General features: G+C 51.9%; 1 protein-coding gene across 1 annotated transcript; it reads right to left on the bottom strand.

The window, feature by feature from the left end:
- Positions 1-1,987: 1,987 nt before the first annotated feature.
- Positions 1,988-10,979, bottom strand: Nefh (neurofilament heavy chain). The gene is made up of 4 exons (XM_069994579.1): positions 10,045-10,979; positions 7,714-7,913; positions 5,718-5,842; positions 1,988-4,313 (listed from the first exon to the last, which is right to left on the bottom strand). Exons 1-4 carry the CDS (start codon positions 10,922-10,924, stop codon positions 2,579-2,581), a joined length of 2,940 nt encoding a protein of 979 aa, XP_069850680.1. The 5' UTR covers positions 10,925-10,979; the 3' UTR covers positions 1,988-2,578.
- Positions 10,980-22,529: the final 11,550 nt, after the last annotated feature.

Raw genomic sequence — 22,529 nt, forward strand, 5'->3', positions numbered from 1 at the left:
GAGTTCAAGCCCCATGACCGACAAAAAAAAAAAAAGGGTCTCAGCCTTTCCTGCCCAGGCTGGCTTTGAACAGCAATCCTCAGGTCTTGGCCTCCTGAGTAGCTAGGATTACAGGCATAAGCCATCAGCATCTGGCCTCTCACAGACTTTCCTACCTGGGTTGGCTTCTAAGCTTGATCCTTGGATCTCAATCTCCTGAGTAGTTAGGATTACAGGTGTGAGCCACTGGCGCTCAGCAATGTGGATATTTTTCAAGATAAATACTTTAAATAGTAAATACCTTGATGCCTATTTTAATAGTGAGGTCTGATATACCCAGGACAGGCCTGCAAATTATCAAAAAATTAATGCATGGAACTGGAGGCATATTTCATGTGATAGAGTCTAGACAGCATAAGCAAGCAAACAGAGTGAACATGAGGCCCTGAATTTGACCCCAGTACTACCCCTCCAAAAAAAATAATGCTTAAAGGTTCAGTTCTTGGACATGTTTCATAATGTAAGATAACAGCCAATCAGAATCATTTCTATTTTTGTTTTGTTTTTTTTGGGTCCGGTCGTGGGGCTTTGAACTCTGGGCCTGGGCGCTGTCCCTCAGCTCCTCAGCTCAAGGCTAGTGCTCTACCAGTTGAGCCACAGCGCCACTTCTGCCTTTTTTCTTTTTGCTTATGTGGTGCTGAGGAATCGAACCCACGGCTTCATGCATGCAAGGCAAGCGCTCTACCACTGAGCCACCTTCTCAGCCCCCAGAATCATTTCTAAAATGGCATTTAAAGACCCTTTGGGGCTGGGCTTGTAGCTCAATGGTAGAGTACTTGCCTGGCATGATGAGGCCCTGGCTTTGATCCTAGTGCCACAGAAAAGTAGTCAATAAAACGTCATTTAAATATGACCACCCTAAACTGATTTGGCATTCTTCTAAAATTTAGACCTTGAACTGGATGCTGGTGGCTCACACCTGTAATCCTTGCTACCCACAAGACTGAGATCTGAGGATAGTAGTTCAAAGCAAGTCAGGGCAGGATAGTCTGTGCAACGTTTATCTCCAATTAATTACCAAAAAGCTTTGGAAGTGAAGCTGTGGCTCAAATGGTAGAGCACTAACTTTGAGCAAAAAAGCCTAGGGACAGCACCAGGCCTTGCATTTGAACTCTAGTCCCAGCACCAAAAAAAAGGAGAGAGACAGAGAGAGAGAGGGAGGAGGGAGAGAGACAGAGACAGAGAGTGATACAGAGAGAGAGGAGAAAGACAGAGAGAGACAGAGAAAGAAAGAGGAGGGAGACAGAGACAGAGTGACAGAGAGAGAGAGAGAAAGACAGAGAGAGAGACAGAGAGCACAATGGCTGCATGGCCAGGTATGGGTGGCTCACACCTGTAATACTAGTTACTCAGGAGGTTGATATTTGAAGATCAAGGTTTGAAGCCAGGCTGAGCAGGAACAGTCTCTGAGACTTATTTCCAATTAATCCAATTAGAATTCTAGCTTTGAGTAAAAAGCACAGGGACAGCTCCCAAGCCCTGAGTTTGAGTCCCAGATCTCTCTCTCTCTCTCTCTCTCTCTCTCTCTCACACACACACACACACACACACACACACACTTTGTGACAGATGGAGAAGGGTGCTGAAAGTGACACATGGTGATGGTCAGTGGCCTGAGGAGTTGACATGGACAGATCTTTGCTCCTTCCTGGAGATACCATCATTTGGTTTCTAGCATAGCCTCCATCTCTTTCAGCCACTGATCATTCAGAACTAACTGTTGTGATTGTGACAAAGCCATAACCCATAATGAACTCTAAAAGAGGGAAATTCATTGGTTCAAGGAATGGCCAACCAACTGTGGACAGACCAGAGCTTCAGATAACTTGGTTGGATGTTCTCTCGGTGCCATAGAGGGTCAGGTGTATTATCTATTATCTCTCCTGCCCCTGTATTTCCAGGAGAATAGAACAAACAACAGAAGACACACTTCATCTTAGAAGCACTTGGTTTTATTGCACAGAAGCAATTGAAGGTGGACTCCAGCGGGAGGCGGGCCCTGTGTGATTTGGTGGCCAGTGCCCAGCCCTGCCTGCCGCAGCTCTTCCACAGTAAGAGCGCTGGGCTGGGACCTGACCACTCGTTTGGAAAACAGAAGGCATTCGGGAATAGGTTAAGACATCTCAAGCATTATGCGTTTCTAACTGCTCATTCATTATTGCGGTCATCTGTCAGTGGTACATACAGGAAATTAATGCACTTAATTGGAAAGGAGGGGGCAGTTTCTGAAGTCAAGTGTTTATGTGTGGCATTCAGCATACATCACATTCGGCTACGGAAGCTATCATAACATAATTGTCCATCGCCTTGGGAGGGTTGAAGAGTACACTCCAGTGTGTACTGGAGCTGAGTGTACTCTCTCTTGCTACCAATTACTAAAAGGAATTCTTATTTGGTGACGGAGGGCCCATGGCCAGTTTCCTCTTACAGAAAGAAAAAGGGAGGACAAAAGGAAAGGAAAATTCATTACACTGACCCTTGAGCTCCAGGACCCTCCTGAGTTTCTTTGGCTGCTCTGGATGTTTTCTTTCTCCCCGCTTTACTTCTCCCCCTTGGCGGCCTTGTCCTCTGCAGCCTTCTCTGGGGGCTTGCTGTCTTTTTGGTCTGTGCTGGAGGATTTCTCAGCCTTTTCTGTCTTGGGTTTGCTGGGCGCAGGGGCCTCCTTGCTGGGCTCTTTAGGGAGACTCTTGTCATCCTCCTTGCCCTTGGCCTCTGCTTTGGGTTTCTCCTCTTTGGTATCTTTCTTTTCTGGTGCTGCTGGTGTCTCTTCTTTCTTTGACTTTTCTGGCTCTTTCTCTGCAGGTTTGCTGGGCTCTTTGGCTTTAGCCTCCTCTGTCTTCTCTTTGGGTTTCGCCTCTTCCTTCACCTCCACCTTGGCAGGAGCCTCCTTCTCGGGGGTTGCTGCTTTTTTCTTATCTCCACCCTCTTCCTTCTTGGCTTCCACTTTGGGTTCTTGGGGCTTTTCCACAGCAGCTTCCTTCTTCTCCTCAGCCACGGGCTTTGAGGCCTCCTTTTTGGGACTCTCATCCTTCTTGCTGTCCTTTCCCTCGGTTTTTTGTGTGGCTGGAGTCTTATCTTCCTCTGCCTTCTTTGGGGGCTCTTTGGCTTTCACCTCCTCCTTTACAGGGGACTTTACCTCTTCCTTTTTGGGGACCTCCTTCACAGGAGCCTTGGCCTCCTCCTTCGCAGGGGACTTGGCCTCTTCCTTCACAGGGGACTTGGCCTCCTCCTTTGCGGGGGACTTGGCCTCCTCCTTCGAGGGGGACTTGGCCTCTTCCTTCACAGGGGACTTGGCTTTCTCTGGAGACTTGGCCTCCTCCTTCGCAGGGGACTTGGCCTCCTCCTTTGCGGGGGACTTGGCCTCCTCCTTCGCAGGGGACTTGGCCTCCTCCTTCACGGGGGACTTGGCCTCCTCCTTTGCAGGGGACTTGGCCTCCTCCTTCACGGGGGACTTGGCCTCTTCCTTTGCGGGGGACTTGGTCTTCTCTCGAGCCTTGGCCTCCTCCTTCACAGGGCTTTTGGCCTTTTCCGGGGATTTGACATCTGCAGGGGACCTGGCTCCTTCCTTCACTGGGGTCTTGGCTTCTGGAGACTTCACATCCAGAGTCTTGGCCTTCTCAGGGGACTTGGCTTCTTCTTTCTCTGGGGACTTGACCTCTGCTGGGGACTTGACCTTGTCTGGGGACTTGACCTCTGCTGGGGACTTGACCTTCTCAGGGGACTTGATCTCTGCAGGGGATTTGACTTTGTCTGGGGACTTGACCTCTTCCACGGGAGACTTGGCCTTCTCTGGGGACTTGGCTTCCTCCCTTGCTGGACTCTTGGCTGTCTCAGGGGATTTCGCCTCGGCAGGGGACTTGGCCTCAGCTGGTGATTTTGCTTCTTCCTTCACTGGGGATTTCACCTCCTTTTCTGGGGATGCGGCCTCTTCTGCTGAGGGAGATTTTGCTGCTATTGCTTCTGCTGCTTCTTCTTCTTTTTCTTCTTCTTCTTCTTCTTCTTCTCCTGCCTCTTCCGCTTCCTCCTCTTCTCCTCCTTCTTCCTCTTGGACCTCTTTCTCCTCTTCTTCAGTCACTTCTTCAGTCACTTGGATCTCTTCTGTCTGTTCCTCCACAATCACGGTTTCCTTCTCTGACTTTTCTACCACCTTGATCTTCTCTTCACTTTTGACTTTTATGTGAGTGGATGTAGAGGGAATTTTCGGGAGTCCCTCTGGGAGAGAGAAAGGACTGGGGCCAAAGCCAATCCGACACTCTTCGCCTTCCAAGAGTTTTCTGTAGAATGGATAACAAAACACATCACTACTAACTCAGAGCACATTTGGAGGCCTGGGATCTTCCCTGGTTTTCCTGAAACTTTGTAGTATCCAATGCTGCAGACTTTGGTAAAGGAAAGGATGTGAGTGGATGGTAGGGTTTTCTTCCTTAACTTCTTTCTTCCTTTCTTAGTTTTGTTATTTTTTCTCCTTTTACTATTGATAGGAATCTTAAACTTATTTCAAAAGGTGTTAAGGATGGGACTATGTTAAGCACACACTCTACAACTGAGCTACACTCCCCACAGTAGGCACTTTGAGAATGGAGAAAGTCACTCAGCAAATAAAAACTCTTACCTTAAAGAAGGTACATTTATTATCCCTTGAATAAAATATTCAAGAGAAGATAGGCTCTGAGGGCTACTGCCTGTAATCCTTGTTACTCAGGAGACTGAGATGTGAGGATTTTGGTTTAAAGCTAGCCCTGGCAGGGAAGTCCTTGACACTCTTTTATTTTATTTTTGTTCTGGTCCTAGAGCTTAAAGTCAGGACTTAGTCACCATTTCTGAGCTTCTTTTGCTTAGGGCTAGCATTCTACCACTTGAGCCAGCTTTTTCTGTGATTAATTGGAGATAGGAGTCTCACAGACTTTTCTGCCTGGACTGGCTTCACACCATGATTCTTTGATCTTTGCCCCTGAGTAGCTAAGATTACAGGTTGTGATCCACTGGAACCCAGCTTATTCTTAACACTCTTATCTCTAATTACCCACCAAAAAGCCCAAAGTGAAGGTCTGGTTCAAGTGGTAGAGTACCAGCTTTGAGCAAAATAGCTAAAGGACAGTGCTTAGGCCCTCAGTTCAAGCCCCAAGCCTAGTACTGGCACCAAATGTACATATATATTATATTCACATATATAAATATAGATATAGGTATTTAGAGAAGAAAATTAGGAATCTAGAAGTACTAGATGTGTGTTTTTTGATCCTCAGAATTGAAGGAAAAGAAAGAAAAAAAACTGGAACAAATAATCCCAATTATAAATTTAGATTTAAGAAGTCTTAGAATGTTGCCATTTGAATTTTTCCTGTCACTTTTTATTGTTCTATTTTGGGTTTAGGGAAAGGTGGTGGTAGCAGTTTCTCCTCTTGGTTTTCCTGCTTACTAGGTGGCCATACTCTTAAGAACTCCATTTCTTCCTTGGTTTAAAGAAAGAGAAAGAAAGACAGCACTGGTGGCTCACAACACTGGATCACAAAATTGCACTGGTTAAATGGCAACTTTTATGTGACATATAGGACCAAAATAAATAAAGACTTGTCTCTAATGCAAGCAGGCTGTCCACATAGGACTTGAAATCCAAGGCTTAGTGCTTTATCAGAACCCAAGGCTCTCCACCACCCCAGGATTCATGGTCCACTCACCTATAAGCAGCAATCTCAATATCCAAGGCCATCTTGACATTGAGTAAGTCTTGGTATTCCCGCAGCTGGGCCGCCATCTCCCACTTTGTATTCCTCAGCTCATTGTCCAACTGCTGAATGGCTTCCTGGAGATGACAGGTCATACAAGTCACTGGCCAGCCAGTGCCTGGCCCCCAACACCAGGGAAGCTGGGGCCCATAATAGCCCTGCCCAGCTAGCTAGGCCCACTGGGGACCAAACCCCATCCCATCAAAGTAGCAGGGTCTTCATTTGTGGACATGGAAAAATTTGTAGCAAAAAATCTTAGCCTGGAGAAAGGTCTAGAATGAAAACACATCAGACATGGATCTGATCAACAGAGTGAAGTTTTATAGATCTCTTAAACTTAGAAAACGTTTCATGAGTGGCTCAAGTAGTAGAGAGCTAGCCTTGGGCAAAAGAAGCACAGGGACAGTGACCAGTCCCTGAGTTCAAGTCCCAGGACTTGAGAAAAAAAAAAAAAAAAGAGGTAGTTTATATCTGGGCACCAGTGGCTCATGACTGTAATCCTAGCTACTCAGAAGGTTGAGATCTGGGGATTGCAGTTCAAAGCCAGCTTTGGCAGGAAAAGTCCATGAGACTCTTTATCTCCAATAAACCACCAGAAAACTGGAAGTGGTGCTGTGGCTCAAGTGGTAGAGCACTCTCCTTGAGCTGAAGAGCTGAGGGACAGTGCCCAGGTCCAGAGTTTGAGCTCCAGGACCGACAAAAACAAAAAAGTTTCATGAAAGCCAGACACTGACGGCTCACACCTGTAATCCTAGCTACTCAGGAGGCTGAGATCTGAGGATAGAGGTTCAAAGCCAGCCTGGGCAGGAAAGTCAATGAGATTCTTATCTCCAGTTAACTACCAGAAAACTGGAAGTGGAGCCATGTCTCAAAGTGGCAAAGCATTAGCCTTGATCAAAAAAAGCTCAGAGGCAGCACCCAGGCCTTGAATTCAAGCCCTATGACTAAAAAAAAAAAAGAAAAAGAAAAAGACAAAAAAAGAGAAAATGTTTCATGAACGGTTCAGGGATTGTAGCTCAGTAAAGGGCATTTGCCTAGCTTGTACAAGGCTTTAGAATTTAATCTCTAATACTGTAAAACAGACAAACAAAAATGCTCAGAGGAGGAAGAGTCACAATTGCTTTTCCTCTCTTGTTTCTCTCTCCAGTACCCCAATGTTCCTAGCACATGCTACTCATTTGTTATCACTGACCTGGTACATGAGATGATACAACAGAGCATAAGAAGAAGTGAACATTTCCTTTACTCCAAGCTCTCTATGGCCATTGCTTAAAATGATCTATTTTTTATTTTCTTCTCTTTGTATCTCTGTCTCCTAATGTCTCTACAATCATCAAGTATTCGTTCTTCTTTTGGCGGTCATGAGGTTTGAACTCGGAGCCTGGGCACTGTCCCTCAGCTCTTTGGCTCAAGGCTAGCATTCTACCACCTGAACTACAGCGCCACTTCCGGTTTTCTGGTGGTGTATTGGAGATAAGAGTTTCACAATCTTTCCTGCCCGGGCTGGCTTTGAACTGTGATCCTCAGATCTCAGCCTCCTGAGTAGCTAGGATTACAGGTGTCTGGCCTCCTTGTTCTTTTGAGAGTAACATTTCAGCTTACAGTTTGTCTTTAACTGGAGGACTCTGCCAAGACCCCTCCCACAGGCACTGGTTACTATGAACCCAATGTCCACTGTGACCAAGACCTGGCTGAGCACTCTCAGGTTTGTCTCTCTTTTAGCCTTCACAGCTTGGCAAAGTGGGTATTTGTTCCTTTTGTGTTTCTTCTCTGCATTCTAATTCAGACAGGCAGGTAACTCTCCTGGACTCACCCATCTAGAAAGTAGTGGGATGTCAGATTCTGAGGTGAATGGTCTTCACCAATACATCCTGCTCACGGGCAGTGGTTTACCCAGGCTCACCCACCCAGGAGAAGCAGCCTGGCCCTCTGCCCTTCCCTTGCCCACCTGGTAGGACATAATGTCAGCCTGGTGACGGTCCTCTAGCTCAGAGCGCTGTCTCTCGAGGGAATCTTTGGTGCTTTTCAGTGTCTCCAGCTCTGTGGTCCTGGCCTGCAGCTGACGCCGGTACTCACTGATTTCCTCCTGGGCTGAGCGCATGGCATCTGAGTTCACTTTGGCTGCTTCCGACAGGCGGTCCAGCCTCACTAGATGGAGAAGGAGGAGAGTAAGGCATAGGATTAGACACCTGGATCTGGGTTCCAGTGCCCAGATCTGGAAGGTGACACACATAGATTGAGCACCTGCCAGGTGCCAGGCACCATTCTGGATTCTTATCCTCTCCTATGAGATAGACAAGTGACTACTGTCCAAGGCCATGCAGCTAATGTGGCACAATGGGATTCGAATCTAGAGTCTATCTGGCTCCAAAGGTCAGACTCTTTTGTCTTCCTGAGCTTTGGATCCACCCCTATACCATGCAGGGGAAAGGAAGCCCTCATTTCTGGTCTGAATGTCTGATTCAGCTCCCCAGCAAGGAACTTGCATAAGGGGACTCAGATGTGAAATCTAGTCTGTGAGGCTGAATGCTGAGCTGTTGAACAAATGAGTAAGCCAGGTCACTGTGTCACTATGATACTTCCATGTAGAGTCCAAGGTCACTGCAGATCCTGAGGCCTGTGTGCTAGCCCTCTGTCCCTTCCCCCACCTGACTATGCATTCCTTAGCACCGGAGCACCTGCCAGCAACCATCTCCTGGCTCCCAGAAGATCTCAAGGGGACCCGTGGAAATCTGAAGACTGCTCTCTATCCTGAATCCCTAAGTAGCAGCACCCAGAGCTTGAGTCTTTTTTGTGTGTGTGTGCCAGTCTTGGGGCTTGAACTCAGACCTAGATGCTGTCTGTATGCTTTTTTGCTCAAGGCTAGTGCTCTACCACTTGAGCCACAGCTCCATTTCTGGCTTTTTTAGTAGTTAATTGGAGGTAAGAGTCTCACGGGCTTGCCTGCCCAGGCTGGCTTCAAACAGTGATCCCTCAGATCTCAGCCTCCTGAGTAGCTAGGATCACAGTCGTTTGAGACCACTACAGGATGCTGGTAGGGCTACAAATCCTGCAGTGGTCTGCCTGAGTGAAAGGCAAATACAGAGTCCTCTCTGGGAGGGGCCTTACTGCAGTGATGGGGGAGGGGACAGCTCTATCACTGCAGAGGGGTGTGGAAAAAAGACAGGGAAATTCCAAGCATCCAGACCCCAGCATTTCTTGGCTTTCTGTGCTATGCTGGCAAAGATTTAGAAACCATCCAGGTGGATAAGAATTCTCAGCTACCATGGTACCACATGCTCTTTGAAAAACCATTGGTGACACAGAACAATACATAGACAATACAATTTCAAAAGTGGTCGGGGGAACTCTCCAGGTTGGGAAACCCATCCTGATCTTTCAGGTCAAAAAGAAATGAAAACCAGAGAGGGCTGGCTGTGGATCAAGGTCACCCTGCAGCCACTAGACACAGCTTCAGGGCAGCTGCAGTCTAGCTGACTCAGGACTGGGGAACTTGAGGAAGGGGATGGGGGTTGGGAAGACTCAGCTTTCCTGAAGAAGAGTAGGCTTTTTTTTTTTTTTTTTGCCAGTCCTAGGGCTTGAACTCAGGGGCTGGGTCCTAAGCCTCTGTGCTCAGGGCTAGTGATCTACCACTTGAGTCACGGCAACACTTGCAGCTTTTTCTGTTTATGTGCTACTGAGGAATTGAACCCAGGGCTTCATACATGCTAGGCAAGCACTCTACCACTAAGCCACATTCCCAGCCCAAGAGCAGGTATTATAACTAGCTCATGCGTTGTTTCAGCCATTCTGTAGACGTTGCTTTTTGGGCTGGTCCCCTCCTGGGAAGAAAGGATGTAAAAATCCCCACCCCTTTAGTTCCCATTGCAGATTAAGGTGGGGTTACCCACTGTGCAGGTTGTGGGAAGTAGCCTGATAAAAGAACGGGGATGCAGGAAAGAGGGATGAACGGGGTGGGCAGGGGATGCATGGGCTGAAAACCAGGATCTATAGAGGAGTCTGTTCTATTCTTGAAGGAGACCTACTCAGACTGGGGTCTCCTAATTTTGCGTGAGGGACAGAGAAAACCGGGCGGGGGGCAGCCAAAGGAGAACCCCAGAGGTGGGCTGTCCCATTTAGAAGACCCCATTAGAACTGGGACTTCATTGATAAGCAGCACGCCCCTTGCAGAGGGAACCTAAACTGTCCAATCGCCCTGCTGCTCTCTGCCTGGGAGGCAGGGGGCGCTCTTCCCCCTTCCCCCTCCCCCCCACCCCCGCATCCCCGCGCGCATGCGCACCTCGAAACCACTCCTCGGACTGCAGCGTGCTCTGCACCGCGTGGCCTTCCAGCTGCGCGCGGATCTCACGCAGCGCCGACGTCACGTCGCACTTGAGGGCGTCGCGTGCCTCGGCTTGCGCCTGCGCCTGCGCGGCGCCGCAGCCCTGGATCTGGCCGAGCAGCTCTCCCACCTCTTCCTGGTGGAGGCGCCGCAGGTAGCCGCACTCCTCCTGCAGCGCCTGGGCCTTCTTCTGCAGCTCCGCCCGCGCCGCGTCGGCCTCCTGCGCGAAGCGCGCGAGGGCGCGCGCCGCCGCCTCGGCCTCCTCGCGCTGCCGGGCCTCGTCGTCGAGGCGCTGGCGCACGTGCGCGATGTCCTCCAGCAGGTGCTCCTGCTCCAGGCGCAGCTGCCCGCGCGCCGCGCCCAGGCGCAGCACGGCGCCGCGCATCTCGCGCACCTCGCGCTCGTACAGCTCGCCCATGGCGGCGCGGCCGGCCTGCTGCTGCCGCAGCGCCGCCGCCTCGCCCTCCAGGCTGCGGTTGTGCGCCTCGAGCTGCCGCACCTTGTCGATGTAGCCGGCGAAGCGGTCGTTCAGCGCCTGCAGCTGCTCCTTCTCGCTGCGCGCCGCCACCACGCAGCCGTCCGGCCCGTTGCTCACCGTGTCCAGCGAGTCGGTGCTCGAGGCGGCGCCCGCCCCGCGGAAGCGGCTGGGGGAAGCCGACACGGAGCTCACGGACGTCCGCGCCCACGAGTGGAAGCCGCTGGAGGAGCCGGCCGCCGAGCGCGAGCCGCCCGCGCCGCCCTTGCGGGCCAGCGCGTAGTGCAGGCCGCCGCCACCTCCGTGCAGCGGCGCGAACGGGCCGCCCAGCAGCGCCTCCGCGCCGCCGCCGAAGCTCATCATGGCCGGGAGCAGGTGCGGGCCGCCGCCGGCGGAGCCGGGACCGGAGAGCGGGGCCGGGGCCGGAACCGGGGCAGGCGGCACTGCGGCAGCGCTGGGACGCCGGCTCTTTTATAGCCGCCGCGGCCCGGGGTCCGGCCCCCCGGCAGTAGGGGGCTGGGCGGAGGGCCCCGCCCTCCCGCCTCCTCCCCCGCGGCCCCGGCCGGCCCCGCTCCGCCGCAGTGAGAGGGGCGGGGCGGGACGGAGGAGCGTCGCAGCGTCCGCCGAGCCTCCCGAGGTCAGGGCCTGGGTGGGGGTGGGGGGGAGGCAGAGGCCTTGGGGGCCCGCGGGGAGCTCTGGGGGCACTCGAGGTACAGGACAAGGAGACCAGGAGGCATCGGTGCGGGGCGCGGCGGCAGGAGGAGAGGGACGCAAGGTTCCCCTCAGAGTTAGACTCTTGGCGTAGGGGGTACGGCCGGCCCGGAGTAGGGGAGGGAGCGAGGCAGCCGTGGGTGGGGACGCCCATGGGGGACGGGGACTGCGTGATGGAGGAGCAATGGCCCCCTCATTGAGGGCCACCCGATTACGGGAGGGGAGCCTGGCGTGGGGAAGGACGGCCAGGCTGCCCCGAATGGGGGATACGGGAGACCCTGGCAAGCGTGCACCCTGGGGGGGGGGGTCCAGCTCTGGTTTGCTGGCTGAGTGACCTTGGACAAGTGCGTTTCCTATACGTACAAGGCGGGGGAGGGGGGCTGGTCCTAGGGGTAAGCTGCAACCTCGGACCCCAGCTGCACCAGGAGCTTCCCCTTTGGGGGGAGGGAACCCACATATTGCCTGTGGATGTGACTGAGTTCCCACCATGGGAAAGTCCGTCTTCCTCCTCCCCTCGGCGCTCAGCCTCAGCTTGTCCCCCACAGGGGGACTCTCACCCTCGCCCCGGCCGCAGACAACCTGCCACCTCCGTAGACACCCCCTCTTGCTCTCTGGGAAGTGCTGGGAGGCACGGAGAGTGCCAGTCCCTTTCTCCCTAATGGGGCTGGGGGCTGGGGGGAGGTCCCTTGGATTTGGGGGTGCGCGCAGCTGCTTCGTGAGGAGGCTCTTGGTTTTTGGTTCGCCGCAAACTGGCCTAGTGAAGGGCGATGTGGCTAGCACTTCAGCACCACGGACAGAGCCCACTCCTTCTTGGAGGGGAATGAGTTAACCGTTTCCCTACCGGGAGGGGAAGGAGGTGTGCAAGCTCTCGGCAGGCCGACTGGTGGGCCCCAGTGCTGTGTGGATGGGAGCTGAGGAGGGGCTGGGGGAGCAGCCTGAGGGGCACAGGATGACACGCCAAAGTCTATTAGGGATCTTGTTCCCTGCTTTCTGTAAAGTTCTCTACATGTGCTTGAGTTGTCTCCCTCCTCCACTGGGAGCCTGAAAGGAGCCCCTGAAATGCCCGGAGCCCTGATTCCCCCCTGGGAAACCAGTGTGCATTCCCCTTCCAGATCTGAACCTCCCTCAAGCCCCAGTACCACCCCCAATTTACTCTCATTTTATTTTTCGATTGGGTTCCCATGATGAAGCCAGACAGATCTCCCGGGAAAGACCTCTGCCATCTCCTTTTTTCTTTGCCCTCAGCCTCATTCCCAGCCCCTGGTGCCAGGCAGACCCTCAGCGCTGGGACTGTGATGGCGCTGCCCCTTTAACCACGTTTTCTTGGAAGGAGAGTGCGCTAGGGAGTCGTGGGGAGGGGGAAGGGAGTTCCGACTCCGCGTGGTGAAGCAGACCGTGATGAAGCATTTTCACCTCATCCAGCCCTGCTCTGGTTTGCAGGAGGCAGAGGGGCTCGTTTTCAGATGTGGCTGGGTGGATGAGGTGAGTGGCTGGCCGGAGACACAGGAGGAAGGCATGGGGTGGGAGGGCTGGGCCTGATCCCCTGTGCTCTCCGAGGGTCCCTTTTATGTTTCATGCTGCTTGGAATTCTGCCATAAGATCCTGTTCCTTTGAATGTCTTCTGTGTCTGCAGTATGCGGATACTTTCTCTGGGTGTGGGGAGGCTGACAGCAAGGAGGAATGATGTGGGGGGTGGATAAAAGAGGGAGCAAGATGGATTTGTTGGGACCGTGGGACCACAGCTGTTGGATTGTGATTGCCAATGTACCAAGCAGCTCCACGCATTATTTTTGTGCCTGGAAAAAATGCCATGAGGGCTGGAACCCTGAGGTCAGTCCTCCAAAAAGACCTTCAGGTTTACCTCCAGAAAGCCAGCCTTGGTCTCCCTCCCCCATGTTTAGTTAATAATCCTCTCCTGGTCCTTGGAGCCGACTTCTCACTGAGCACATATCAGCCCATGTTTGTGAATAAATGAGTGGGTGAATGGATGAATGAATGAATGAAGTCCATCAGTTCCCCAGCCACACTGGTGTCAAGGAAGCTAAGATTAGCCCTGCCCAGAGTCCTTGAGGCTCTAATCTCTCACCTTGCATCATTCTTAACATGTGGAAGTGAACAGAATGACATCTCCATCTGTCCTTCCATCCATCCGCTCCCCTCTGAGCATCTGTCATGTGGTTGATACACACTAAATGCTGAGGTCACAGAGTCCTGCACACCCCCAAAATCATGTCCTTGGAACAAGGATTCTCAAAGCCCTTTTTTAACCCCAGCCCAGAAAACAGCTGCAGAGTAAACCCAATGTCTCCTTAAAAGGAGCCTGGGATAAATGTTTAGTGCCCAGGATGGCACTGTTGGGGGGGGGGATCTTTGAGGGGCGGGCGGGCCCCAGTGGGATGTCTTTGGGCATTGTAGGCCTGAGAGGGAAAGTGCTCTTGCCAGCAGAGTTAGGTAAGGTCACGAGTGAGTCTCCCACAGCCTGGATTTGGGGATGAGCACTGGGAGTCTCACAGGAAAGGGGAGTGTGCTAGGACTCCAAAACTTCTCTGCCCTCAGGCCTTCTTGCACCTGAGTGTCTCCAGGACAAGATTCCAGGGACTCACACTGGAAGACCCACTCAGAATTGGGGTCTCAGTCTCTGCTGTTCCTTTTTTTTTTTGTTTTTGTCGGTCGTGGGGCCTGAACTCTGGGCCAGGGCGCTGTCCCTCAGCTCTTCAGCTGTAGACTAGACTAGCGCTCAACCACTTGAGCCTCAGTCCCACTTCCGCCTCTTTCTGCTTATGTGGTGCTGAGGAATCAAACCGAGGGCCTCATACATGGAAGGCAAGCACTCTACCACTGAGCCACCTTCTCAGCCCCAAGCCTCTGCTGTTCCTAATCAGCCATCTAGCCCCTTGTGCCCCCTGCCACCCCCCAACAAGCTGGTACTCTTCAAGGACATATCTGTACGGTGAACAGAAAAGTCAGGAAGCTTTCTGGGAACATGAGATATTGCTGCCACCTACTTCATTCATTCTCATTGATAGGACTCCATCCCCACAGTGAGCCTGGGGGACTGGAAGGACAGCACAGGGAAAAGGGACCTGTCCCCTCCCACGTGGATGGCAGGGAAGACTCACGCCACATTTGCCTTGGCAGCTCCTCAAACCCTGTTCACTACTCAGATCACAGACAAGTAAACTGAGGCTGGAGTGAGGAAATGAGTTTGCTGGAGCAGAGCCCTGCTTCTGCTAAGGCCCTGCTTAGGCCCTGCTTCAGGCCTAAGCCCGTGCCGGACACATTTGGAGGAAATGCACTTCTCATGCACAGTAGAGACGCTTATAGTCTGAGGGTTGAGGAGTAACAGGTCCCCAGAGCAGGAACCGGCAGCTTGCTGAGGCTGGGGCCAGGATGCTTGTCTGACCTCTGGCAAAGTGCCCACCTATGGGAATCTGTGACTCATGATCCAGTATCAACACATCTTCCTTGGGGGGAGAAGCAGTGTCTGGGCATAGAACCCACAGCTTTGTGTCTGCTAAGCACACCCTCTTCCCTTGAGCTGCACCTCAGACTCTCTGCATATACTTTATGTGAGGGCCCAGTCCCCAGCCTGGCCACCCTACACCCCTGAGCCACCTTTATGAGAAACAGCACATGACCACTATTCGGGGTTCATTTGCTAAACTTCATTCTCTCTTCCTGTTTTCTCTCCTTTTCTTTCTTTCTTATTTTTTTTTTTTTTTATTTGTGGGTCCTGGAGCTTGGACTCAGGGCCTGGGCACTGTCCTTGAGCCTCTCTGTGCTCAAAGCTAGTGCTCTACCACTTGAGCCACAGCTCCACTTCCATCTGGTACTGAGGTACTGGTACTTCCATGTGGTACTGAGGATTGAACCCAGGGCTTCATCATGCAAGGCAAGCCCTCTACCACTGAGCCACACTCCCAGCCTTTTCTCTCCTTTTCTGACTGCTGTGTGTCTGTCATGTCTCTTCCCATTATGATGTAAGTTTTTACACACACAAGGATTTGTATCTGCTTGATTTGTGTCTGGTTTTTCCCAGTGCTCAGCGCAGTGGCTGGCATGTGGTGGTTGTAGGGTGAGTCTAAGGCATTGATTGAGAGGCTGGTGATACCCCAGATCTTTCAGCACCAGACATCTGGACAGCTCCCAGCTTCTTCTGCCCGGGGCAGAAGTGACTGCTGGGGTGGGGGTGGGGGGCCTGAATGTGTGGTGTACACACCAAGCTGAAGCCGCTAGCCCAGCTGTGTGGTCAGCTTTGCAAAGGCTCAAGTCCTGTCCACTCCATTTCCAGCAGACTCATGCCAGTCCTGGAATTCACTCTCCAGTTCAACAATTCCGTCTATTCATGAAGCACTGAGAGTTTCTCTCCTCAGTTGTCATGGTGCCCCAGTCTCCAGCTTTGCTTCCTTTGTCCCCCACTCCTCCACTCATTCCCTCCCCTTCTACTCCTGCTACCTCTATTACGTGCCTTCTTTCTCCCCGGTTCCCGTCCTCCTTTGCTCAGTGCTCCCTCCTCCTCCCCCCTCTCCCAGATGAGCCCTCTCTTTGAATCTGAGTTGAAGAGGAGACAGTCTCCTTACCCCAACTCCCTTCAGGAAGCAGGCAGCAGAAGCTGAGCTACGTGCGGTTCTGCATAAGCCTCCTCCCCGCTAGGTTCCACCCACAGCCTGAACCACCAGGGACTGCCGGCAGCTGAGGATGCCTGTGGTGAGTCTGCCCGCCCACCATCTGCCACCCCAGGACTGCACTGCAGGGGGGGGGGGAAGCTGAGTCCTGCCCGCTCTGCTCTGCCTCTGCACCTGTGTGGGCAACTGTGGCTGAGTGGTTGAGAGTGAGACGGTTCATTGGTGTGTCCTTCTAAGGCCTCCTTAGCCATTGACTGTGTGGGGCTGTCACTGCTCTTATTACCTCGATGGAGCAAGAGGCTCCGTAGTAGGAAGGAAGACTGTCAGCTAAGCAAGGGAGGAGAGGCTGCAGCTTCCTCCTCCTCCTCCTCCTCCTCCTCCTCCTCCTCCTCCTCCTCCTCCTCCTCCTCCTCCTCCTCCTCCTCCTTCTTTTTGCCGGTCCTGGGGCTTGAACTCTGGGCCTGGGCACTGTCCCTGAGCTTCTTTTGCTCAAGGCTTGCACTCTACCAATTGAGCCACAGCACTACTTCTGGCTTTTTCTGTGTATGTGGTACTGAGGAATCGAGCCCAGGACTTCATACATATGAGGCAGGCACTCTACCACTAAGCCACCGAGGCTGTGGCTTTTATGCCTGGCCTCTCATCCCTATAAACCTAGGAAACAGATTCTCTGTTACTGGCCCTACTTTGGGTTAGGGCAGTGAAAGCTCAGAGAGGTTGAATAACTTGACCTAGGTCACACAGGCCAGCAGCTCCTACTTATGAGCTTTATACCTATATGCTCAACCATCAGACCCATTGGACCCAGCACTTCCTGGTACGCAGTACCAGGAAGACATTATCCCAGGAGTTTCTTTGGGCATCTTGGTGGCAGCAAGGGAAGTTGACAAGTGGCTCTACTTTCCGTTCTAGCTTCTTATCTTCTCTGGCTTGTCTTGGTGGCAGGAGGGAGGGAGTCATCCCAGGTAGCAGTCAGGAAGTTGAAATGAGGGCCAACTCAGCTTTCTGGACGTCCCAGGCTGAGGAGTCAGGTAAGTGGAAAGCGGTGCGGGACCCATGATTGATGTGTATCCTGTCAGACTGAGTCATCAAGAAAACAGTCAGGTCAGCTTCTGTGTGGTGAGTACCTGCTCACGGTATTCTGGCTGCACCCCCACCAGGGGCCCAGAAGCAGCTCATCCAGGTGGGCGGGGCCAGCCTCTTCGGAGCGAGGCTGAGGGCAGAGAAAGAAAGGAGCTGCCAAGGTCACACACAAGGTCAGGGGCTGGAGGGGCATGGCCAGCCTTTCACCAAACTTCCTCTCTGCTCCAGAGAAGGAAGTCCTTACTGCATTTAGAGAGTCTGTGCTAAAGAGCTTAGATTGTGCTAAGATCTGCAGACTGAGATAATTAGCAACTGTGCAAAGCTCTTCCCAGGTGGTGAGTGTTGGCAGGTGGGTGCTGCAGGACTAGACTGAGCCAGTCTAGCCTCAGGCTTGGTTGACTTGAAGCTTGCCCTTGGGGTGGGGTGGGGGGCGGGTGTTTGTTCCCTGTCATTCTCTCTGCAGTCAGCCTGTGTCAGGACCTACTGGGCCTAGCAGCAGCCCTGGCACTTACCAAAGGTGATGGATACCAGCATGGGAGAGATGTGGCAAGTGAGTTTATGAGACCTGCCTCAGCCCTGAGCCAGCGTGCTGTGGAGAGAAGACTGAGTGCACCTGGACCAGAAGATGACAGAAAAGGATCACAGGAAAGCAGGTGCTGTCCTGGGTGCCAGCACTGCCTCCTGGCCTCTGGAGAGCTTCATGCTGGAGGGAGGAAGAGGCAGAGCTGACCTCCTGGTCTTGGCTGGCTGTGAGTTCATGTATCTAATATACTGTTTACTAAATTCCAGGGAGGTGGCCAGTGCTGGGGATGAACCCCTGGACCTCACATGTGCTAGGCAAGTGCTCTACAAGCCACATCCCGAGCTCTAAATATTTTTTGAGGTATTGTCTCAGCCCAGGGTACCCTCCCAGGTTCCTCCTGCCTTAGCCCCAGGATTATCAGTATCCACCTCCCCAGTGGCTTAATTTTTTAAAACTAATTCTGCCTCAGTTCTGGTTAATGATGCAGAGTCACAGGTCCACCCAGATCATCCAACTCAATCTGGTAGGGGCCCTTGGGCGCCGTGCCTTCTGAGCCTTTGTTCCAAGGGCAGGAGATCCACAGCTGGCTCCAGCTAGCCTTTGGGCCTCTGATTGGCTCCTCCTGGTAAGTTGTCCATCTATGATCTTGTCACAATTCTGAGGCTTTGGTGAGCAAACAGGCTGATGTGGTTAAGTCATCTACTAAGCACAAGGCTGGGGTACAGCTCAGTGGTATATCATTTGTACGAAGCCCTGGATTCCATCTCTGGGATTTAAAAAAGATTGTCATTGTCAGACACAGAACCAGGATTCAAAACTTCGCAGTCCATCAGTTGTTCAGATGATGCGAAACGGAGGCCCTTGAGGCAAGCACCAGCTCTGACATAAAGCCAGTTATTTTCTGTGTAGCTTGTAGGCTGCCTGGTTTCTGATTATCTGGCTGGAGCTCTGACAGCCACAGACCAAGATGTGGACATTATATCCTGGCGCGCGCGCGCGCGTGTGTGTGTGTGTGTGTGTGTGTGTGTGTGTGTGTGTGTGTGTGTGTGTGTGTGTGTGTGTGTAATCTCCACCCACAAATGCCAGGCAACAGTGCCTTCTGGCGACTCAAGACACCAGATCCTTTGTATGTGTTTTTCCATGCATGTTTGCATGTCCACAGGGGGGACAAGCGTATGGTTAGTTCCATTTTACAGATGAATAGGCCAAGGTTGGTGGGGGTTAAGTAACTTATTCCGATATGTCTTCTGGTTCTCTTCACAGACTTATCCAGGACTCACTGGAGCCCCATACATTTTGTCTTTAAGCCTAGTTTCCTAAGCAAAAACCCAAGGCTGTGTACTATAAAACCTTTTCTCTGTCTTTGAATTCTATCATCTAATTTTCAGGCTAGATAGAATTGCAGGGACAATGTCGCCCCCTGCAGGCAGCGGTGGGCATAGTTACATCCCAACAGGCCGCCACCCTTGCCCATGGCCTATGGGAAAAGTGTCCATGCCTTGGCTGCCCTTGCTTTCTTCTTGTGAGTGACATCCAAATGGTAACCCTGGATCCCAGTGAGTTCTCTAGCCTTGTAGGAGGGGTGTGGAGGAGCTGGCTGCTGGGACAGCGGACCAGGGCTCTAGCCAGGATACCTATGCATCACCCAGGCCTGTGCCTGGCATTTGTGGGTGGGTGGGTGGACAACAGCATCCTCTTCCGCAGGCCTCAGGTTTCCATAGGAAAAATTAAGGACTTCATCAGAATTACTTCTACGCCTACAAAATTGATGTCATGTCACACTTTGAGAATTCTCACCCTCAGACAGCCAGAGCTGGACGCCTGGGGGGTGGGGAACCTGAAGGCTGAGAATCAACCCTTTCCTGGAGGACCAGATGCCTGTGGCCTGGGGTAGAGGTGGACAAAGCCAGGCCGTGGAAGGGAGGGTCTCAGAAGCAGTGTGTGTGTGTGTGTGTGTGTGTGTGTGTGTGTGTGTGTGTGTGTGTGTGTGTGTGTGTGTGTGTGTGTGTGTGTGTGTGTGTGTGTGTGTGTGTGTGTGTGCGTTGCTGGAAATCAAGCCAAGGGCCTTGAACACACTAGGCAAGTGTTCTGCCACTGAGCTACAGCCTCCGCCATCCCTCTGTCTTGAGTATTTCTCTATTTTATTTAAATTCTTGTGGCAGTACTGGAATTTGAACTCAGGACCTGGAGATTGGTAGACTGGCATGTAAACCACATCTCTAGCCCTACTTTTCTGTTCGGGCTGGCCTCAAACAATAAACTTCCAGACCTCAGCCTACTGGGTAGCTAGGACTACAGGTGTAAGCCACCAGGACCTGGCAGTCTTGAATATATTAAGATGGCAGTTGAAGAGACAGCTTGAGGTCCGATGAACTACATCTTCTCATGATTTCTCTATTTTAAAGATGCTGAGGATGAAACTCGGGACATTACCCTGAACCATCCAATGCTAGGTAAGTGCTCTACCACTGAGCTACGCTCTCTCTAGCCATGAGGCTGGCTTGCTTGCTTGCTTTCCTTCTTTCTTTCTCTCTCTTTTTCTTTCTTTCTTGCTTTCTTACTTGCTTTTCTTTCTTTCTCTCTTTCTTTCTCTCTTTCTTTCTTCTTTCTTTCTTTCTTTCTTTCTTTCTTTCTTTCTTTCTTTCTTTCTTTCTTTCTTTCTTTCTTTCTTTCTTTCTTTCTTTCCTTCTTGTTGATCATGGAGCTTGAACTCTGGGCCTGGGTGCTGTCCCTCAACTCTTCAGTTCAAGGCAAATACTCTACCACTTGAGCCACAGAACTACTTCCAGTTTTCTAGTGGTTTGCTGGAGATAAGAGTCTCATGGAGTTTCCAGCCCAGGCTGGCTTTGAACCGTGATCCTCAGAACTCAGCCCCCTGAGTAGCTAGGATTACACGCATGAGCCACTGGCACTGGGCTCTCTCTCTCTCTCTCTCTCTCTCTCTCTCTCTCTCTCTCTCTCTCTCTCTCTCTCTCTCTCTCTCTCTCTCTCTTCCTTCTTTCTTTCCCTTTTGTCAGTCATGAGCACTCAGGCCTGGGCACTGTTCCTGAGCTTTTTCGCTCAAGGCTAGCACCCTACCACTTTGAGCTACAGTACCACTGCTGGTGATAAATTGGAGATGAGAGTCTCATGAAGCCAGGCACCAGTGGCTGAGATATGAGGATCACAGTTCAAAGCCAGCCTGGGCAGGAAAGTCTGTGCGATGCTTATCTCCAATTAACCAGCAGAAAGCTGGAAGTGGCGCTGTGGCTCAAGAGATAGAGCACCTGCCTTGAGCTGTAGAGCTCAGGGACAGCACCTGGGCCCAGAGTTCAAGCCCCATGACTGACAAAAAAAAAAAAAAGTCTCATGCACTTTCCTGGGCTGGTTATAAACCTCAATCATCAGATCTTAGCCTCATGAATAACTAGGATTACAGGCATGAGCCACCAGAGCCCAGTGAGTCTTGAGACTTTCTAATGAACAGAATTCTGCCATGAACAGTGAGCACTGAGGGCTCGCTCCCCTCCCGATCCAGAGCCTTCCTGTCAGGTGGAACCATCCCAGGGCTGAATGCTAACACATCCCCTTCCCAGCTGGGCAAGTGACCTCAGTTTCTGCCTCTGTAAGGTGGCTGCTAAATAGTTCAGCTTTGTTTGAGAAAATAATACAAAACTGGTTGTACAGACATCACATTCTGGACCCTGGGGAAGTTCTGTGCCTGGAAACTTGCCCTTCCCTGGCCCTGGGAACCACATCAGTCCTGCCAAGAGTCAACGGCTAACCTTGAGTTGGGTCTTGGGCTGCCCCTGCCCAGCCTCTGGAGGGCAGTGGCCGTGTAGGACTGCTGCCCTCTAGGGATTGAGGTGACAGCCAAGTGCGTTCACATGTGCAGCTTTATGAAGTGTATCCACAGCAGTGTCCCCAGGACAAAGCCTGAGGCACAGCACAGGGCTCCCCACCACAGCAGCGCTGGAGCTCACAGGAGCAGAGCCCCAGACTGTACAGGAATGGATGGGTTGATCCTTCAGATGCCTAAAACCTCAAAATGCCAAAAACAAGGTTTTTGTGTTGGGTGGGTGTGTGGGGGTGGGGGGGTGTTTTCTGGGCCTGGGCGCTGTCCCTCAGCTCTTCAGCGGAAGGCTAACGCTCTACCACTTGAGCCACAGCACCACTTCCTGTTTTTCTGGTGTTTTATTGGAGTTAAGAGTCACAGATTTTCTTGCCCAGGCTGGCTTTGAACCGTGATCCTCAGATTTCAGCCTTCTGAGTAGCTAGGATTATAGGCGTGAGCCACTGGCACCAGGCTGTTTTGTGTTTTTGAGATTGGGTCTCACTATGTAGGTCAGGCTAGCCTCCAACTTAAGATCCTTCTGTCTCAGCCTCCTAAGTACCACATACAGGCATGAACTACCATGTCCATCTTTCAAAAAAGTCCCCCCCTGCTGTCATACATTCAACAAATATTTCCTAGGATGAGCTCCTAGCTCTCCGTGTTCTGCTATCACACCCCAACCAGTATAAAGCCAGACTTCAGGATTCGAACCCAGAGCCTCACCTTCACTTGGCCCTCTTCCACTTGATTTACTCCTTTAGCTCTGCTTTTTTTAAAAAAATTTTTTTTGGGGGGGTCCGGTCGTGGGGCCTGAACTCTGGGCCTGGGCGCTGTCCCTCAGCTCTTCAGCTCAAGGCTAGCGCTCTACCACTTGAGCCACAGCACCACTTCCGGCTTTTTTCTTTTTTGCTTAGGTGTGCTGAGGAATCAAACCCAGGGCCTCAGGCATGCAAGGCAAGTGCTCTACCACTGAGCCACCTTCCCAGCCCCTCGCCCTGCTTTTTGCTGGTTATTTTGGAGATGGAGTCTTGTGGGCTTTTCTTTCCTGGAATGGCTTTCAACCATATTCCTCCATTCTCAGCCTCCTGAGTAGCTAGAATTAGAGGTGTGAACTATGAGTGCCCATCAAGAGTGTAAGTTGCCTTCTGGGGAATGATTAAAATGTTCTAAAATTCATCCTAGTGATGGTTACACAGCCCTGCATACATAGGA

Source organism: Dipodomys merriami, unplaced genomic scaffold, assembly GCF_024711535.1.
Source record: "Dipodomys merriami isolate MVZ:Mamm:240054 unplaced genomic scaffold, mDipMer1.0.p SCAF_45, whole genome shotgun sequence".
NCBI lineage: Eukaryota > Metazoa > Chordata > Mammalia > Rodentia > Heteromyidae > Dipodomys > Dipodomys merriami.

Bases quoted from the DNA above. Each gene is read 5' to 3' on its own strand.
- Nefh (XM_069994579.1), bottom strand. From the start codon at position 10,924: ATGATGAGCTTCGGCGGCGGCGCGGAGGCGCTGCTGGGCGGCCCGTTC. The intron at 7,914-10,044 runs GTGCGCATGCGC...TTCTCCATCTAG, and splicing joins GTCCGAGGAGTGGTTTCGAG to TGAGGCTGGACCGCCTGTCG. The intron at 5,843-7,713 runs GTGGGCAAGGGA...TGTCATCTCCAG, and splicing joins CTGACATTATGTCCTACCAG to GAAGCCATTCAGCAGTTGGA.